This window comes from Suricata suricatta, chromosome X (assembly GCF_006229205.1).
Source record: "Suricata suricatta isolate VVHF042 chromosome X, meerkat_22Aug2017_6uvM2_HiC, whole genome shotgun sequence".
Classification (NCBI taxonomy): Eukaryota; Metazoa; Chordata; class Mammalia; order Carnivora; family Herpestidae; genus Suricata; species Suricata suricatta.
In genome coordinates, this window is record NC_043717.1 from 43,283,903 (window position 1) to 43,304,039 (window position 20,137).

The window sequence follows — 20,137 nt, forward strand, 5'->3', positions numbered from 1 at the left end:
AACCACCCAGCCTCAGAAATAAAACGTCACCAACATAGTTGCGGCTGTGTACCTTTTCCAAACTTCATCTTTTTGGCCTCCCAGAACTTATCTGTAACACTGTGCAGTACTTTCTCATATTCATGCATGGATTTTCATACTCTTCACATATGGATGTAGTTTTTCATGCTCTTAGGACATATGCCATGTAGTAGTTTTGTGACTTTTAGACAGGTCTCATCGAGATTGTGCATGTTGATAAAATGGGTATTTTTACTCCTACACAGAATTCTACTGTATGAATTTATTACCCACTCATGCATGTTGGACAATAAATGTTTACATGGGTGAATGTTTTGTTCATTAAGTCGTCCTCTTGAACTCAATTTTAAGTTCTAACAACTTGTGTTTCTCTTTGTTTAGTGAACAGTTTCTCAGCAGTTATACCTCATATTCTGCTTTATTGAACTGCTTAGAACTGGCATTAACTGTATTGATAAGCTGACAGTTTTCTTTGAAGGCTGGAACCATCCAAGTCCTTAGATCAGCTTTAACTGCTAGATGGAGTAAAAACCAACTAGTTGATAGTGGTGATTGGCCACCTTATGCTTCCAGTGTGATCTGAGGTGACCTCATCCAGGTACTGTCTTTAAGTTACCAGTAATAATTGTTAGCAAATACCTTGCATCAATTGACAGGATTTTTGACTGACATTGAGGTGACAAATGACATTATACCATACACATATAACCAAAGGCAAATCATACTTGGGTCACATTAGGGTTCTGTAGTATGCCACTGAATTAGACTTTTATTTTCTTCAATGTTATTCCATTTGTACTCCCAGCCTCCATACCCAACTCCCAAACCTTGTACCTCTCCAATTTCTTTTTTTTTTCTTTTATGGAGCCAAGAAAGCCTTTATTGGGATCTGTGATTCCCGGGCGAGGTTCCGTGACCCCGGGAGTGGGGAGTCAGGGAAGTCGCGTCTGGTACGGGAGGGGGGGAGATATTTTATGGGTGAAAGACTTGTGGTCCGGTCCTGGGAGGGCAGACCACCAAATAAGGGCTCTTTTTTTTTTTTTTTTAAATATATCCTCTTGACTTTATTTTTTTTAATGTTTTTATTTTTGATAAAGAGAGAGAGAGAGCATGAGAGGGGGAGGGTCAGAGAGAGAAGGAGACACAGAACTGGAAGCAGGCTCCAGGCTCTGAGCTAGCCATCAGCACAGAGCCCGACGCGGGGCTTGAACCCACGAACGGGAGATCTGACCTGAGCCGAAGTTGGAGGCTTAACCGACTGAGCCACCCAGGCACCCCCAAATAAGGGCTCTTTAGGGACGTGGTGGGATGGGATAGGTTGCCTCCTCTGTCAGGGTGATGGGAAGCAGGGGCTTCATGATTGGCTGTTTTCAAACTGGCACGGGACATTCCAGGTCTGCAGGTGAGGGGTGGAGGTCGTCTGTGCAGGGTGTTTTTCTCCAACCCTCAGCAAAATGGCCGCTCGGTGGCCATCTTAAGGTAACTCTTACATTCCGACCTTTTTGGTGTTACGGGGCAGCGTCAGGTCTCTGGCTACTTCCTGGGTTTGTGGTCGGAATGAGAGTACCTGTGAACCAGCAGCAGGTGGGTAGCGGCACGATTTGTGAATCTGGATACCAGTTCCTGTAAAAAGTTGGAAAAACAGTGAGCAGACACAGCTCCAGTAGCACTATGAGGAGTAATGAGATTATGGGTTGGGCCAGGGTGGACAAGAGGCTAATTAATCATGGAGACCAGTTGAAGAGGCTTTCATACCAATTTTGGTTTTTGGCTCCTTACTTTTGCCCTTTCTTGTAGATGGCCACGAACCATGGCTAAGGTATCTTGTACAATTCCTGAGCTGTTGGCAGAGAAGCAACATTGTTCCCTTAAGCCTGGCATAGCCCTCCTTGGTGTAACGTTAATAGTCTAACCCTCCCGTTTAGTAACACCATTTCAGCTAAGGAATCCAAGGAGTGTTGTAAATGAATAATAGAGCTTTCTAGCTCGGCTAGATCAGCATCAATGGCCTTGTTAATGCATCCTTTAGATGGGGCCTGATCGTGCTGAAGAATTTTAAGGAATGAAACAAACTATAACACTGATGTAAGGTTAGGAATAATGGGAGGTCTCCCAAACAATTTTATAAGAAGTAAGGCCTAGGGCTTAAGGGGAATTTTACCCTGTAAAGGGCCTAGGGAAGGAGAGTTTACCTAATCTCCGCCAGTCTCCATGGTTAATTTGGTGGTTACCTCTCCAATTTAAATGTTGGGTTTTACTCTTCGATTTTTCCAAGAATCAGTTCTTATTAATCCTACCATATTTCTGCTTTTTCATTTCAAAGCGCTGTTGGACTCCCAGCCTCATCTCAGGCTACCACCATCCTTTGCTTAAGTTCTATCAACTGGACTCCTACTGCCTTGATTTAGACTAATCTCTCCTTAATCTTAACTCCCAGCCTTAGGATTCAACTCAAGAGTGGCTGACAATGGAAAGCCTTTCCTGATCTTCCAGGCTAGGTCAGGTACGTCTCCTTTGGGAATCTGGGGAGTCCTTCCTCCATCTGTCACAGAACTACTCAGTCTCCTTCCCCTTGGACTAGAAGCAGCTCAGTAGCAGAAAAAGGGCCAATTCACGTCTTCTCAGTTGTCAGCCAGATGAGGCAAAGGTACGTGTCAAGGGAGAAAATCTTTATGAAATAGAACCTCCAGTGAATGAGAAAAACGACACAAAGCAAGCATCACTCGGGGTTGTTTTTCTAACTAAGCCTTTATTATTTTTTTCTTTGAAGGCTGGAACCATCCAAGTCCTTAGATCAGCTTTAACTGCTAGATGGAGTAAAAAACACAAGAGACTACTGGGTGATCTGTGAACAGATTGGCAGATGATGAGACAAAACCAAGAAGGATGGGAAGACTGTTCTTCTGGAAAGCTAATCAAATCACTTGCTTACTGAAATTTGTTAGAAGTAAACTAAAACATTAAATGAAATCAAAATTTTAAACTGAGCTCTATAGACTTGAGGCTATTAAAAAGGTTCACCAAACAGAAATGTCAGTTGGGTGGAGTTCTCGGAATGTTTCTTACAACCTGCTGGTTTGTTCCCCTCAAGCAAGGTGATGTTTTGTCCTTGGCTGCAATCTGTAACAACAGAGCGGCCCTCAAGTGCAGATCCCATTCTAAAAAACAGGCTCCCCTCAATTCCTGGTGGCTGCTGATCTCTCCTGACAATGGGAAAACTGCCTTTGAGGAAGATGCACCAGAGGTGGTGGCAGAGATAGCTTTCTGGAGTCCATTTGCATCTTTTCTCCAGATGTCTAACATGTGCTCAAGAGTTGTTTAAGTTTGAAAAAAACTCCATTGTGAAAAGTGAGTTATGAAGAGTGCTCTTTATTTGAAACCTCCACAACACAGACGCCAATCTTGTCTCGCATTGAATCATTAGCTGTGCACATCAACACATTCCAAGCACAAATTAAGAAATGCAAACAGAACAAAAAAATATATATATATATAATTTTTTCCCCTATCCAAAGGTTTCAAGTCTCAATGCAGCAAATCCTTCTGAACACAGAATCTGAGGAGCACACTGTTCAAACAGTTGGGACAAACAGGTCCCTGCAAAGGCTAATGCCTTTTTAACACATGGGCTGGAGATCATGGACGGCATGGAACAGGGAGAAGGAGGTGAGGAAAAAGGGAGAAGGGCGGGGGGAGGGAGAGGGAGAGAGAGAGAGAGAGAATGAACAGGAGAGGGGAACAGGTATGCGCTGGGGAAGCTGGGACACACACATGGTGAGTTGATGGATTTCATTTATTGAGTTTTGACATTTCCTTTCTGGTTCTTTTTTTGTTTTCATTTCCCCCCATTCCCAGGTCCAACAATGATAGAAAAACCCCACAGTGGTGAGCGGAGCCTTATTAGGCCAGCCCAAATCCTTCAGAGCACTCCTGGATGGCCAATAGTAGCATGTGGCGGAGCTTCTCAAAGCTCTCATAGGCAGGCAGGTCCAGCTGATTAAAACTAGGGAAAAGAAGAAAGATGTTTGTGACAAAAGATGATAACCAAATCCCTGTGTTCCCATGGTGCCCACTGACCTCTCCTCCCGGAGAAAACCCACTCCTCATTTCTTGAAGACTTGCAGTCTTGTTCTAGCCTGGTCTGCCCTCTTTTAATCTGGCCCCAACACTGGCCATCAGGCACCTAAATGTCAATCTGACCTTGTCACTCCTTAAACATCAAAGCCTCACCTATGGGCTAATGTGCAAGCTCCAAGAAGGCCTTTGGGGTCACTGGTAATCCAACCTCTGCTGAGTTCTTCAGCTTTCCGTTGCCTGCAACTCCTTGTTCCAACTGAGCCCTGGAGTATACTGTGATCTCATGTGGCAGTGTTCACCTGCAATGTCTCCCCAGCCCACTGTGAATCTGAGCCAACTTCTCATCTCAAACATCACCTTTTCTACAAAACCACGAAATTGTGAACTACCCCAAGGTCTAGCATAGCAGATTTGGGTTTCTGCCCTTGGGTAGGGACCTAAAAGCAGCAAATATGCAAGCTCAATCATGAATGCTTAAAATGGGGAACAAACCCTTCCTCTTACCATGTATGAGCTGAAGGCAGGCGATCTGTGGACCTGTCGTCTCGATGGATCTGAAACTTCTGAATGCCATTCATGCCTTCAAGGGCAGCAAAGCCTTGCAAGGGCACTTTGGAAGTACCCGTGACAAACTGGAGGAACTTGGCACGGTCAGCCTGGTCGAAAGAACGCAATGCTCTCCAGAACCACTGGATCTATGGGAAAGGGCACAAGAAGCTAGTGTTAGGTAGAGAGCTCTTGGAAGGAGGGGAGAATGGGATCTGAAATCTTAGCCAAGTCCCTTCTGTGAAATGGGCTTCAGTTCCTCCATTTCAGAAGATGAATAAGAACATCACCTGAAAACATGTTCCAGACGGATGAAGAGTTAGGTATAAGAAAGTGGTCACCTATATCCCCTTCATGCCCCCAAAGTACTGGTTTATGTGATATCATACCAACTAGCACTACTTAGGGATATGAGAAAGATGCCAGCAGCAGCTCACCTGAATAGAGTTGGATTGGTACTTGTGGTATTCAGTGTTGGATTTCAAATCATCAATGTCGATTGTGGGCAGTCCTGATATGAGTAGCTCTAACTCCTGCTCAGTGAAGATAGAAATGAGGCGCTTTGGAATGATCTCATAGAAGCCTTCTAAGAAAGCTGCCAGTTGTTTACGGATGGCTCCTGGGGAGAGAACCAACAAGCCATGTGGTGTCTAAACTCACACAACTGTTAAGAGGTCAGAGATCCTCAATCTGGCTCCAGCTGCAACTAGGATGAATGGTCTGCCTGCCCTAACACTGTTTCTGGGCTCCTGTACAGGGTGGATAAAGGGAAGTGTTTTTCGGTCATGTGTTTGTGGACTCTGTGCAAGGGATTTGTGGCTGGCATGGGGGAAGAGAAAAAAATAGTTCTCTGTGAAATGAGTGAGGCCTGACCTCTTCCCATATGAGCAATAAGGAGTCTAAGGGACATTTCCCCTACCTGTCATTCTCATCTGGCACACCAGGTGTACATACTCCTTCTTATTCTCTTCTGTTACCAAGATGTTGGCCCCATTGGGTTTGAGGTCACGAACTTCACAGACTCCAAACTCTTGGACCTGAAACACCCAAAACAACAATCATTCATACCAGGCTTGATCCAGGATGGGATTTATATAGCTACCTGGGAATACGTAAACTCTTTGCCATGTCCTGGGCAGAGAGATGAAGGTCATAAAAAACTGTCTTTTTTCAAGAGCTCATAACTTTGTAATAGATAAAAGCCAACAGTTTGGACCCAAAACACATAAAGGCTGAAGGTAAGGAAACTGTCAATAAAGAGGAAACTAGGAGACAGCTTGAATTGCTTTACAAATCCTGGTTTTTTTGTTTGTGATGTCTCATACAAATACCTACTGCTAACTGCTGGATGGAGAATGGAGCATGGGACTTTAAAGGAATTGAAATGCTTCCTTACAAGCCTAAGGATTATCCAATCCCAGTTCAAGGGTGGCCCCATAATGTGTTTCCTGGACTAGTTATGATGTGCCGTGGCAAAGATTTCTTGACCTACCTCAGTGCTGAAGGTGAGGTCATAACCTAGTGTGGAGACATCATTTTCCAGCAGATAAACCAGGCCCTGGTAGAAGTGGTAATCTTCACTCTCCATATCCGTGTATCTAGAAAAACACAATCAGGGTCATCACAGGTTAGGGTGCAAGAGAGAAGTACGGGGGGTGGAACACAAGAAAAGAACCTGTCAAAAGAGAATGTGGGTCCTTTGTCACATCCTCACCTGACAGACTTGCCCAAGATGTGTTTGTAGAAGGACCGAGTAAAATAGCACTCCAGGAGGCGGTTGTCATAGACAGCTTTGGCCACAATGCGTCCAACAAACTTGAAGTAGCTGAGGTGGTTGGGGTTGCAGTGGGAAGATGGGTTGATGGTATAGGTGACCCGATCACCGGGTGAGGTACGGAACAAGGCATACATAGGATTAAACATCTCCCGAGAGATGATCATATACCACTCCCGCAGGAGCCCTCCAGCATCCTGCCCTTCTTCTCCTTCAAACACTATATACCTGCATAAGAGACCAGAAACAGATGTGTAGAAAGCCCAGGACAAATCCATTCATTTATGTAGTATGACCCAAGTGAGCAAGTGAAGCAATGGCTGGGGAGTGCAGGATGAGAGAACAGAAGTAAATGTAGAGTGCCAGGAAAACCCAGGGGAAGGGTAGGAATCTGGGACCAAAAAAAAAAAAATCATTAGAAAAGAAGTCCTAAATTATCAGTAAAGGCTGATCAATAGAAAAGGTACAGAGGCTTATACGATGATCTCACTTAGGGTCCCTTAGGGAAAGCAGAGAGAGAAGGAGTCAAGCGGTGTCAGAGAGGGCTGAGCTCAGTGTGATATCTGTTTAAGATTTGGTGGTGGAGGAGCAGGGCCCAGTCTTTCTGAGAAGCATCTCTGACTTCCTATGTGATTACATGAATGGGGAACCCCACGCCACGAGGGAGAGGAGGAATCCGGTTCCTGAGCTCAGGAGCATCAAACCACTCCAACAGATCTTTCCTCTCACTGGCTCTCGTGACACTTAATATTAAACTGTTGTTAAACTGTTGATCTTCTCTAGGTGGCTGCAGAATCACCAGTGAGCGATTACCAGTTTGGTGAGGGGCCACTCATTACCACTTGCTCAGCAGGCTTCCAGTTCCTAGTATAACAACAGAGAAAGCTCTCTGTGAAGCCGTCAGGTTTATCCTTGTAAATGCCAAAGACTCTTCTCTCTGGGATTTGTTGCATAGCTCAGCCAAAAGGCCAGCAGCCTATCCAGCATTATACCAGTCTCATGAGACCAGGCTGAGAAGACAGGAGACAGCTCAGTGAGATTATCTATACCAGGTTCCTATTTGGAATTCCTGATGGGGAGGGCAGCACCTCCCTAAGTTCCTGAGCATATCTAGTGCCTGAGTAAGCCTTCATTACCATGTAGGAAGTTGTTCCACCCTCCCATCCTTTTTTCTTTATTCTGGGCTCTTACAATCGATTTTTCATTTCTTCAGGGGATTTCCGGTGCAGTTCACGATAGGAATCTTCAAATACATGATCACGGCGGACGTGCACAGCCATGTCTTCTTTCCGAAGCCCCTCATCCAAACGTTCTAGCTCTTGGCGGAAATATCTTGGGAGGTAGGCAAGGAAAGAAAATAGGATTGGGGGTGGCAGAGCAAACTTCTGTTTGCTTGATCTTGATTAGGATGAAGAATCACAATGATGCATGCTCCTCCCATCCTCCAAATACAGATCCCTGCTCCCCATCTGTTCCTTTGGGGAAGTGTCCAGTAGTTCGGAGAGGCAGGTTATTCATTACCAACTCTAAATTTTTCCCATCTCCACCGAATAAAGGCCCACAGAGTCTGTGGCAGAGTATTTCTGCACCAAACAGGCAAGCATGTGTAGGTGCATAGGAAGGAAGAGAAGGTAGGGAGGACAGTAGTGTTTTGGAGCCACCCCCCCCATCCCCAAGCCCTGCGGTAAGTGTACTATGGCTATCTGCACCTCCTGTATTACCCCAAAGAATGGAATGGGACTTTAGAAGTCATGTGATTAAACAAAGGTTTGCACTTCTCTGAGGAAGAACGGAGAAGATCAGGGAATATTTCGGTACAATGACTGTCAGAGGCACAGATGAATCTCTTTCCTCCCACCTAGCACCATTCCCAAGGGCTGCCACCAATGGAAGCTTCTTTCTCTGAAAACATTCTTTCCAGAGGAATTTTGACTCCTTTCTGGGAGGAGAGATAGCATTTGAAAAGTTCCCATCCCCACAGCCTCTAGGGCACATACTTGCGCTTGACATCAAAGTCGAGGACTCGAATGTAGTCTACCAGGACAGCAAACGGCCCATCAGCGAGGTGGGTGGTGGACTGCCGTAGGATCTGGTTTAACACAGTGCGGTGAGTCTCTGAGGGGAGAAAAGGACAGCAGGAATCAGCACATCCTGGCTCCCAGAAGACTACAAGACAGCCAGCCAGCCAGCAACTCTCTTTCTTGTTTCAGAGAAAACAGATAGTGTGGCACAAAAGAGTTTTCAGACCTAGTCCTTACCTCACTAGCTTTATTCTCTTTCTCCCCTACCCACCCCCTCTCTTACCCTTCTCCCCCACGAAACAGCTAAGAATAAAATGTATGAAACAATCCTGTAAAAAATGAAGCCTTCTACATTGGAGGCCTAAGAGTTTTCTGTACCTGCAAAGCGAAGGAACTTCTGTGTGTCAGGGGGTAGGCTTGAGGAGATGTGCATAGACGAGGGCTCCCTGGAGAAGAATGGGTCAAGGGAGGAAGGAGTGGCTGGGGTTAAGGGTGCAGGGGAGAGTGGAGGCGGCTCGTCCTTGATGTGTGCCAGCTGGCTCTCACGGGTGTCTCGAACAGGAGGCTTGCTTTCTCGCTCTGTGGCATGGACCAGGAAGAAGGCCTCGACAGCAGGCTGTAGCACTAGGGGTAGGAATGACAGAAAAGTTTTGAAACGTCAACATACAAACCCCTTTTCCTTCATGATCAAGTTACAGAAGTACAGTATGGAAGAAGAAATACTAAAAACCTGAAAGAGAAATACAATGGTAGCAAAGAAAAATGAAGCCATGAAGTCTGAGCTTCCTTGAAACTAAAGAAAAATGGAATAGGCTACCAGGTATTAAGATTCCCCTGGTGAAAGATACCAGTTACTAAAAGAGAAGGCAAATCTTTTTTTCCCCCTGATACTAAGTGAGAGAAAAAAAAAAGAAACCCAGCAACACCTCTCCTCTGAATTCTCATTACAGAGACACTGACAGGGGTGATCCAGAAGGAAGAAAATTAAGCTGACAGAAAGGGCCCAGAGTAGATCAGTGGGTCAGGACGGTGGCCCAAAGGCCACAAACTCACCTAGCACGGCATGCTGGTCATGGGATTCCTCCAGTTCCTTTAGACACTCTCCCAGCATGTCCCATAGCTCGTCCAAGCTCAGTTGCTCACTGAGCAGGGGTAACTCGGGTGGCCTCTCCTCCTTCTCCCCCTGTGAGGTTCCATCGGAGCCTACAGGCCACACAGAAAGGACAGAAAACCTCTAAGGTATTTCCTACATTTAGCTTTTCCCCAGACCAGCTATGCAGGCCATTAGATCAAGCAGACTGGTCTACTGGCTACTAAGTAATAGTGACTGACATCTGAAAGTAAAGCTCTAAGCCTACACTGAATGATATTTAAATTTAAATAAAATTATTAAAATAAAAAATTTGGTTTCTCAGTTGCAATAGCCACATTCTAAGTGCTCAAAAGCCACATGTGGCTAGTGGCTACTGAAGGAAAGTTCTACCAGATAGTGCTGGGTTTTACGCATTGCCTCATTAGCTCTCTGAGAACCTGTGGATTATTAAATGATTTAATGTATTTCAAAAATGGATGTGCTATGACAACACTACCCTAAAGAAATGTTAAAAGGACATCAAAAAGTTGTTCTATGTATAATTAACTTTGAGAAATGCTGATACTAATAGCATCCACTGTGTGCCAACTACTGCTTTAAGCACTATATATATGTTAACTTAGTCAATGCTAACTATGAACATCCTGATTTTAAACCAGGAAACTGAAGCTAAGAGAGATTTGCTTCAGGTACCAGATCCACTAAATGGGGAGCACAACTGAAACACAATGCTGTCTCCATGTCTAACATCATACCATAGTTTCTTAACTATAGGAATCGTAGGGTATGCTACAAATCTCTAACAAGGGTGAGGTGGTGATAGTGATCTCGGTTAGTAAAAGCCTATTAACATTTACAAAAACCAGTGTTCAGTGGAACAAACTGGAAAAGAGAGTTTATATATGTAGAGAGCAGGGGATCCAGCAGACATTCCATGAAGACTGGCTCCCTGGGTGCCCTGGAAACAGGAAGTAGTACTGACCAATGGATGGAGTATCCTGAGCACTGGGAGATGGCTGGTCCACATCCATGGGTGACTCTTCCCTCCGGGCAGAGGCCTCTGACTGGCTTGACTCCGACTGGATAAAAGGGAGACAGAGTCACATAAAGGGCACATTGCAAGTCTCCTTTCCACAGGGAGAGGCTAGATAGGGTGCTTCCACTCATTCTCACACATAATAAATTTGGAAAGAGGTTTCCTATATAACTGGTCAGAAAACTCTGTCGCTTTTCAGAACAAAAGGATGGCTTTCCCACCTCCTTTGCTGTCCTCCACCCTGAGCTACCAAGCTTTTCTGAAAAGCTCTCTAATTGCCTGCATTGCCTCCACTCTACTCCAGACCTACATTTAGTCAGACACCAGCCTTCTGGATAGACTTGGAAGACTTCTTCTGGGGATAGATTATACATACATACACATATACATATAAAACTCAAGTTAGCAGACTATAGGTTTGGCTCTCTGTTTCTGTTTGCTCAGAAAACGGTAAATAATAAGGGAAAATTTTTGATGGGTGGGATTATTCACAAAGCCAACATCTGTTCTATCAGGTGTGGAAAGATGGGACAGACAAAAGTACTTCAGAGTAATAGCTGTTTTTCCTTTCTACCTTGTTGGGAGTCACAGCTCTCAAATTCTAGGATGTTCCCAGCATGCTCAGTGAAATCATATTGTAGAATAGTAATTATATGTAAAGAAAAACCAAGCCTCAGGATACCTTTATTTCCTGGATCTTGGGAAGGTGACTTGCATGTTGTAAGAATAGAACAATGAGAGAGTGCCATAGCATGCACACATGATGCTAGGCTTTTCCTGCAGTCACTCTGTGCTGGGATCTCGACAATGAGTTGGCTATCGAGAAACCTGAAGGTTTCTTGCTAAAAGTGACTGAGGGCCTTGGTGCCAAGGTACCAAGAGAGTATGGAAAACAGAAGCAGAGGCCAGGGTAAATGGACCAGCCATAGCCTAGAAGAGGCTGTGTGGGATATAGACCAAGCTTGGGGAAATTTCAAGGGGCGGGGGGTGTTCCTTATGTATTTGCATTATTCCAGGAGACTAAAAAATCTTCATCCCACATCCCCTCAGAACCCAGACACTTAGCATTATGCAGTTTGCAAAAGCGCCACTATTGACTGGATAGCTGCGAGTGGGGTATGATGGCCAAGCTTTAAATCATATCAATCCAAACCAAACCAACAAAACAATAAACAAACAGAAAAGAAAACACCAACAGAAAGTAACCGTGTTGTCCAGAAGCATTCATACAGCAAACTTAATGCAAAAGCATACAAAGTAAGGGCAGTGAAACCCCACTGATGATGTAGTGGGGGAGGGGAGAGAGACAAATGAATGAGGGGCCACAGGCATCATGCTAACCGTTGCTGCTTGTTGCTGTCTCCGCGCCCTTTGACCCTCACGTACCATTTGTATAATGGCATCAGCCTCAGCCTCCAGCTGCCGAACAGCTGCCTGGATGCTGCTAGCTGAGCCTAAACCGGAGGAACCTGAGAGAAAGAAAAAAAAGTCAAGATATAAAATGTAGAAAGAGGGAATGCCCACTATTCTCTCTCCTATCTCCTGGGCTGCCACAGGGCATCTTGCTGAAGTCGCTAAGCTTTATTTAGCTCAGGCAGCTTCGCAGTGCTCATTGCCAGGCACTACGAGCTACCATTACAAGTAAGGACAGGGGACATGGTGGTAGGCAGATGAATAGTGGCAGGTGGAGAAGGGTCTGTGAGACAGGAAGAAAGGTAGGATTTGGCAGGCCATGGCTGAGGCAACACGGCTGCAATGTTTTGGTCAGGAATGAGCCAAGAAGCAGAAAGGAGACACAGTGACTTGAACTTGTTCAACAAAAGATGTACCCCCAATTTCTTTGCCAGATTTCCACTCTCCCTTAATTGTCACTTGCCCTAATGAATGCCTATGCAGACAGCTTGAGTGAGATACAGAATGCAGCCATCAACATTCTAGGAAAGAATCATCATTTCCTTTTTTGGAAAGCTCAAGCAGGATGGAGACAATGACATTAGGTCCTGCCCTCCAGGGACTCCGAGTTTGCCACCACCAACCCTGCCCCTCAACTGGACACTCCAGTTCCATACCTAGCCTGCCTGTCTGCTTGGCTTTCTTGTTAGCTCGGCGTGTGTCGTCCCGGAGCTGGATGATGACCTGCAGTACCCTCAAGAAGAACTTCTGGGTAGACGTCTTGGATGTCAACATGGACATAGAAGGCAGCTGGAGCTCCCGGCCACCCAGAGGTCGCTTCTGAGATGCCACAATTACCACATTCTCAGCCATGTCAAACCTGGACAGTGTAGAGGTGGCTTGCGTATATTGACAGTATTAGAGCATAAACATCCAAAGTGAGCAGGGTTTTTTGGTGTTGACTAGAGGGTTAAAGAATCTCAGAAGGAAATCCCACAGTAGGGAAAAAATAGGGTCAGGTATGTGTAGGACAGATAAGGAAATCTGCCCAGAGAGGGGAAAAGAAACCGGCAAGAGCCACCTTTTAGAACATCCCAGATTCCGGCCCCATAGCCAACTGAGTGTCTACCACCTACCTGCTCTGCATTTTGCCTTTCAGCTTGGTGGTCTGTGGCTGCTCCTCAGGTAGGCCATCAGGAGAGAGGGTCTCACACTGGGCTCGCCGCTGCTGTTCTAGGTTGTATTCCCGTAACTCAGCCAGAAGGGTACCTGGGTCAAGAAGAGGGGGCAGCAAGAGTTCAGACTTCCCTAGTGAAGCAGCTGAAAGCCAAACCTTTGCAAGAAACAGTGGCTCAGTCGGTTAAGCATCCAACTTCGGCTCAGGTCATGATCTCATGGTCTGTGGGTTCGAGCCCTGTGTCGGGCTCTGTGCCAACAGCTCAGAGCCTGGAGCCTGGTTCGGATCCTGTGTCTCCCTCTCTCTCTCTGCTCCTCCCCCATACATGTTCTCCCAAAAGCAAAAAAACAAAACAAAACAAAACAAAAACAAAAAACCGTGACACACAGATTCGTGCAGAAGCCAAAAGTACCGGTTTGGGAGCCTGTATACGTCTTGAACTTCTGAACTTTTTGTGGTGATCTCAGGCGGACTGCTTAGCTCCCTCTCCCAGTTCATTTATCCATCTTAATAATGAGACTAATCTCACAAGGCTATTTTGAAGGTAAGGAGAGAACTGTAGGCCCATGGGTGTTAAATGGTAGCAGTCAAGAAAGGTCAGAGACTGTGACCAAATTCCTTCCAGAAGAACCTTATAGTTCTCGTGCAACAAAGAATATCCTGGGTCACACAGTCTAATCAATACCCATATCACCTCAGCGCCAGGTACATTTGTGAGTAGAGAACTAACCAGGTAACCAAATCTAGGGAGATCCATGATTGGGATGGGAGTGGAAAAGAGCAAACAGGCTCTCTCTGATGAAAGAAAATCTGGCTCTATTCCTCAATTTAATTGCTTTACCAACCTGGGGTTTTAGTTTTCTCTTGGTAACAACAGGAAGGAAGACTGAAACTAGACAATTTCCAAATGTTCTTAGAACACTTATACCCTCACAAGTGCACAAAGGCAGAGGGTACCATTTGGACCCTCCTGAGCCTAACCTAAGTACAGGTGCTGAGGTGGTGAAGTTGCCTCAGCAGGTTCATCATAGGACTCCTGCAAGTACCCAGAACGGAGAAGTGGAAAAGCACTGCTGGTCCTACACATGCTCATTTTCCTTTACTAATAAGCACTGATTACATGCCACATGCCAGGCACTGGCAATGTAGAGAGAAGTCCAGTCTTGCTCTCTATGAACAATTGAGTGAGCAGAGAAAAACAGATGACAACCCAGTATTATCAGTGTTGCAATAGATGAGAGTACAGGGGGGTGTGCTACAGAAGCATAGAGGAGTTTGATTCAACCTGGGGATTTGGGGAAGGCTTCCATACAGAGGGGACACCTCAGTGGAAGGTTTCAGAAAGACAAGATGTTTTATTCCTGTTATTACCTATCTGTTTACAAAGAGTATAGCCCAGATGGCGAGCTCCATTCAGTAGCAGCTTGAGAACAGTGTCCCGGGTTGCAGGGTCCCCCCGAGAGAGCTGTAGTAACACATTGGCTGCATCCTCCAGACCTTCTTCGGAACAAGAGTGTGACGTCAACACCTGGGAAAAAGAAAAGAGAAAGGGTGAGCCTCAACTTGAGAACTAAAACTTTTATCTACACCCACCTACCTTTTCTCCCCCAATCTTAGGAATTCAGAAGAGCCTGGACTCACCTCCACAGAGAGCTGTAGCTGGTTTTCGGTGAGGCCAGAGGATACCATCTTAAAGTCTGCACTGCTGCTGCCCCCATCACCCACCTTTGCTGGAGATTTGCTGGCCTTAGTAGTTGTAGAAGCTTTGAGGAAACAGATGGAACACTGTAAGCCTCTAAAATTCATAGGCCCAAACCAAGCAATCACTAAACTGTCCAGGGCTTCAATATGGGAAAGTAGGGAAAATGAAAAGCCACCCACCAAAGCCAAATCCCAGTGACTTGCTCTGTCAAAGACTCTCATGACTGTACTTTCTAAAGTAATAATCCCAAACACTTCTCAATCATTTCCCTACCACCAGAGCCCCCTCCTCAAAACCTTATTCAATAATTCTTACTTACTAGTCTGTTGTAGGGCTCATTCCCTTTATTTCCTAAAGGATAGCTTGGCTATTCCGCTGATTCACATGGTGTCCTGCCTGCTTTTAAGCTCTTTCCTGAGAACTGGCTCCCTCAACCAGGGTGGAAAGGTTGGGAATTCTTTGAAAATAGGGACTTTCTCTCTCCTCCTTTTGGTGCTTAGCCTAGGGAAGCCATATTCAGTGAATGCCTGCTGGTCTTCACGAGTGTCTGTGTGGGTGGGTGGATGAGTGTGGGGAGGAAAAGGATGGAGAGAGTGAATTGGGACTGATGAAGTCAAGAATGAACACCTCTGGCTCTCGGAAACACAAACCAAGCTGACTGCTCTCGTTTAGGGAGTAATACCTGGACGGGGGAGTGGGGGTGGGGAGTGAAGGGTGAGGTGGGTATACACACCCCAGGCTCCCAGCCTACCTCGACACTTACTTGAAACAGTAGTGGTAGCAGTTGTGGGGGTAGTCACCGTGGTCGAAGCAGCTACGGCAATGGTGGATATAGCCGTGGCAACAACCAGAGCCGGAGCAGAAGTGACAGGGGTGGTTGCAGCAGGGGGAGTGGGCGTGCTGGAGGTGGCAGTGGTAGTGGTGGTAGATGTGGTTGAAGTGGCAACAGTGGTGGAAGCACTGCTGCCAGAATTAGCCTGTGCTTCTGACACTTTGTTTTCTGGGAGAGCAATTGAGATGAGAGAAAGGAGTCTGAGGAGTTTCTCAGTTAAGAGAGAGCTCCGGCGGATGACTGGGTGTGACAACATGTTCATGAGCTGCCCCAGTGGAGAGGCCTCGAGGCTGTATGGGGAGGTTTCCCCCTCACCACCAGCGCTCACTGGCACTGACTTCACGGAGTTCTTGCCTTTCCGGCTGACATTCATGTTGTCCAGTTTTACCAATAAGTCCCAGAAGTCTGTGCAAATGCCACTGCTGGTGGACTGTGAAGAGCATGGGCTGCAAGCCTGCTTACTGCCCCTTTCCCGATCGCTCTCACAGTTTGTTTCTTTGGTCCGCTGCTGTGTAAAGTGGCTGGGAAATACCTGCCGGCAAGAGAAGGACAGGCTTGGTCTAGGGGTCCACAGAGAAAATATGTCTTCTTGACAAGGAAAGATAATTGGTTCCTAGACTCTCCATTCCTTTGGATAGCTTTGGTGACATGAGAGAGATGTCATACAGGAGTTTTATCTAACTGATGAAGTGGCCCAGAGAAACAAATGAGGGCTTTAAAGGGAGATGATTAGCTAACTTCTACGCATCAGTTTCTGTACTTATGAAACGGAGAGGACACCTATTCAGCACTGAAAAATTGTAGAGATTAAAGGAGATAATGTGTTTTTATACAGTGCCCGGCACAAGGCAGCCTCAACAAATGGCAGCAATGATTATTAAAAAGAAAACTGAACTACGTTCTAGGTCCAGCTTAATCACTTACTAGTCACATGACAAAGCCACTAAAAATTTCTGTAACCCAGCTTCTTCATCTATAAAATGGGAATCATATTGACCACTGAAAGTTGTTTTGATAACTGAATGAAATAATGCACAAAAATCATAAAAAGTAAAAAGAACCTCACAAAATTATTCACTGGACAACTCCTAGAAACAATACAGGACTCAGCACTAATGGTGAAGAAAGACCTACTTGCTCTCTCAGACTTCAGATTTCATCTAGGCTCTGACCGCCATCCCTCTTCCATCCCCAAGAGTCGGTTGGGTTCAAGCTCCTCACCTTGGCCAACTGAATGAGCGTGTCCAAAACATGTCTGCAGACAACAGGAGCAGCCTGGGGGTGGATGTGGACAGTGGAGCCACTGCTTGCATGCTTCTCAGTATGTTTGCGACCCCCTGAACGTTGGATCTGGAATATATTAGTCCTGCAGCCTAGGGCTGCGTCCATGGATACTGAGAGCCAGGAAAGCTGGTTGGAGCTCTTAGACTCCATCTTGTGTAGAAGGTCCAGAGGCCGGTTCTCATGGCTGCTTGACCCACAGCTCTTGCTTGACTTTTTGCCCTTCTCCTCACTTGAGGAGAGCTTGGGTGTTTCAATGCATAGCTCACTCTCACTGCTGCGCTGCAAAATGGACAGCAGGCTGCGGATGACCCAGTGGCGAGTCTGGGCATGGTAGCAGAGATTTCTCAATACTCGGTGTAGACGGCTTGTATTAAGCTTTGGCTCATCCACGAAAAGTAGGACCAGGAGACAGGATAGGGCTTCGTGGTCCAGGAGGAGTCGTCCTCGGAGGCGGAGGAGAGTGTCCACATTACTGCCAGAAGGCCTGGAACAGAGCACAGTTTCTGGGTAACACTTCAGTTAGAGTGCTGGGATTAGGTAAAAGGCCTGGGTAAGCGGGATGAGCTGCATACCTCCAAGGAGGCATAAGAAGGGGATGTGTCTAGTCTAAGGGCTCTTAATAATAAGAGCTGCCCTCTTGTGTGCATACTGGGTACCAAACACTCTACAATGTACATACCAGCTAGTATGGGGCTGCTAAAAAGACTAAAGAACTGCCCATTTTTGAGGTGATGAACAAGAGGCTCAAATAGGTTAAGTGACTTGCCTTACATCACATGATGTTTGAATCGTCAATTGGTAAAATTGGACTATACTTAAAGTCTTAAAAAACAATGTTTATTTCTGCCTGCCCGCCTCATAGGGACTGATCACTCCCTTTACATTTTGGCATGTTGGGTGCAGTCTGCTTCAGCCTAAGTAATAATGAACTCCTCTTCTTCCATGGCCTAGATGTTATTATCTCCAGGCAAATGACTTACTTTATTATAATCACAACCTGCTGCCAGCCTGCCTTACTTTGGGATTATGGTCTAGCAGCTACACCAACCCAAAAGTGTGACTTTCTAAAGGGGGAGTCCCAAGATCTGGCTTCTCGCTCATTCAAGGCAACACCTAGAGAGGTCGTCAAGTCTTTCTACCTGTAAATTAAGGGAGCTGGACTGGCAATAGATGGGAGAGATGATATGGAAAGGTGAAAAAAGACGGAGGTACCTGTTATGGCTGCTGCTACCCCCCATCTGAAAGGTGCCACCCCTCTGTACGGCAAGGCGAGTGTACTGGACTCCACGGTTGCCACTGAGGCGACTGGTGAAAGCTGGAAGGAAAGAAATAAGGGTCTGAAACTAAGAAGGTAGCTGGTGTGCCGGGTCCAGGTAACACATAGGGAAGCAACAGAGCCCTGTGTATCTAAATCCAAACATTTCAGAGCCCTCCCACTTGTCTCCCTCTGTACCCGGGCTTCGGAGAATGGCAGAGAGTGCAGAGGTGCTACTGTGGCCAAAGAGCCGCTCATGCATGAGTTGTCGCTGCCGGGCTTCTTGCTCTCGTCTCAGGGCTTGAGCTTCAGCTGCAATGTCAGGTGGCATCACAGCCAACACACTGTCCTCCATGTCCTCTAGGACACTACGGCGTAGGTCTGAGGGCAGGGTCTGGATGAAGGTCACAGGGTCCATGGGGGTGTCTGAGCTAGCATTCTGTGCCAGTTCCCGTCGCTGTTGCTCAGCTCTTTGCTGTGCCAGCACCTATAGAGCAGAAGACATCAATGGGGGCATACCCACAGCCAGGCAGCCTGGTCCCACCAGCTCCCTGCTCACATACTTCCTCCTGAATAGCTGGAGGCAAGGCGGCCAAGAACTCAGGGCTCACTTCGGTCACACCAGGATTCCCCACTACTGCAGGAGCGGAGTTATTTCCTGAAGGGGCAGTCCGAGTTGGTGGACGAATGCCCAGCTGGTTCTGCAGGACTTCCCGGCGAATGTCATCAGGCAGAGCAGCCAGGAAAGAGGGGTCCACACCTTCGGGTAGACTGATACCTGAGGGAAAGTGCAAGATGTGAGGGAACACGTACCTCTACTGATGATGCTTAAGATGTACTTGAGTAAAAAAACCCATGGCCTTACTTGTGGGAAATAAGCTTTGTCTATCTTCACTGCACATAAAGGACAGAGGACACACAGAAGGTCCACTCACCTTCCCTAGGCTCAGAACAGCACTTGTTACATGCCAGATTGTGTGTACACTGTCACTTAACCTTCATAAAGACCCTACAATGTAGCTATTATTACACCCTCAGTATCAATGAGGATCAGAGAAGTTAAATAATACCCCCAGGTTCTGAAGGTTGGTGGCTGCAGAAGGGGGAACCTGCTCATCCCATCATACAGCATTAGCACGCCCTTACCACTAGTCCTCCTCCCATGAGTATGTCGCCTTCCATCTGGATGGAACTGTTTCATTGGTGGGCATTTCCACGCCAAAGGCTACACGAAGCCTAAACAACCCCAGGATGGCCTGAGCACACATGGAGCTCACCTGCAAGGGGATCTTCTTCTTCACTGCTTGTTGAAGGCAGTGGCTCCTCTAGGATTCCCCGGGAATCTGCTCCAGAAATGGCCACAGCAGAATCTCTGGTGGAAGAACTCTCAGAGGATGCAGGGGGAGAGCTGAAGAAAATAAATTTCAGATTGTTCTTTGTATTAATATTTTCCTATTTATATAATACTCCTACAATATCCCTTTCTCACAGAAGCTATGTTGACCTCCCTAGTACACCAAGCATGTGCAGTAGCTAACAAGTTTACATGTGGCTTGAAAGACCCACCATCACATCCTGCCCTCTTCTTGTTCTGTACACAATACTAACCTGTCCTCAGGGGGCAGGGCAGGTTCCCGTGACCCATCACCCCTGCCTTGCACTTCTGTCACAACTGGTGGGGCATCCCCAGGAGTGGAGCTGCCTGCTGTGGGCTGCTCAGAACTGCCAGCTGCTGAGGTGTCACCCACAGCTTCCTCTAGGGTACAGGAAGCCAGGCTACTGGTGTCCATAGGAGAGCCTTCCAGTTGACTGCTGACAGCTGTCAGTGCATCAGAATCTTCAGCTCTCTCTGGGGAAAGAGAGGCTAGGAGGAAGTCACATGGAGAGGTTAGATCTCTGCCTAGAAGAGGGGGCTGAATTAAGATGC

General features: G+C 46.5%; 2 protein-coding genes across 2 annotated transcripts in view; one reads left to right on the plus strand and one right to left on the minus strand.

Annotated features, from left to right (window-relative positions):
- The window catches only part of RIBC1 (RIB43A domain with coiled-coils 1), a 90,325-nt gene extending 87,317 nt beyond the window's left edge, over positions 1-3,008 (plus strand). The window contains exons 5-6 of the mRNA XM_029931076.1: positions 2,459-2,524; positions 2,792-3,008. Coding sequence (XP_029786936.1) covers positions 2,459-2,524; positions 2,792-2,814 — 89 coding nt within the window. The 3' untranslated portion in view covers positions 2,815-3,008. The remainder of the gene's footprint in view (positions 1-2,458; positions 2,525-2,791) is intronic.
- A 362-nt stretch (positions 3,009-3,370) lies between these two features.
- Positions 3,371-20,137, minus strand: part of HUWE1 (HECT, UBA and WWE domain containing E3 ubiquitin protein ligase 1) — a 157,292-nt gene continuing 140,525 nt past the window's right edge. Inside the window, exons 62-84 of the mRNA XM_029929655.1 lie at positions 19,819-20,074; positions 19,488-19,618; positions 18,774-18,988; positions 18,409-18,697; positions 18,168-18,270; positions 16,893-17,439; positions 15,603-16,203; positions 14,779-14,900; positions 14,509-14,665; positions 13,097-13,229; positions 12,638-12,840; positions 11,910-12,037; positions 10,515-10,611; positions 9,493-9,642; positions 8,818-9,063; positions 8,416-8,533; positions 7,610-7,750; positions 6,359-6,646; positions 6,137-6,242; positions 5,564-5,681; positions 5,082-5,263; positions 4,603-4,793; positions 3,371-4,024 (exon numbers count right to left, since the gene is read on the minus strand). Coding sequence (XP_029785515.1) covers positions 3,922-4,024; positions 4,603-4,793; positions 5,082-5,263; positions 5,564-5,681; positions 6,137-6,242; positions 6,359-6,646; positions 7,610-7,750; positions 8,416-8,533; positions 8,818-9,063; positions 9,493-9,642; positions 10,515-10,611; positions 11,910-12,037; positions 12,638-12,840; positions 13,097-13,229; positions 14,509-14,665; positions 14,779-14,900; positions 15,603-16,203; positions 16,893-17,439; positions 18,168-18,270; positions 18,409-18,697; positions 18,774-18,988; positions 19,488-19,618; positions 19,819-20,074 — 4,625 coding nt within the window. The 3' untranslated portion in view covers positions 3,371-3,921. The remainder of the gene's footprint in view (positions 4,025-4,602; positions 4,794-5,081; positions 5,264-5,563; positions 5,682-6,136; positions 6,243-6,358; positions 6,647-7,609; positions 7,751-8,415; positions 8,534-8,817; positions 9,064-9,492; positions 9,643-10,514; positions 10,612-11,909; positions 12,038-12,637; positions 12,841-13,096; positions 13,230-14,508; positions 14,666-14,778; positions 14,901-15,602; positions 16,204-16,892; positions 17,440-18,167; positions 18,271-18,408; positions 18,698-18,773; positions 18,989-19,487; positions 19,619-19,818; positions 20,075-20,137) is intronic.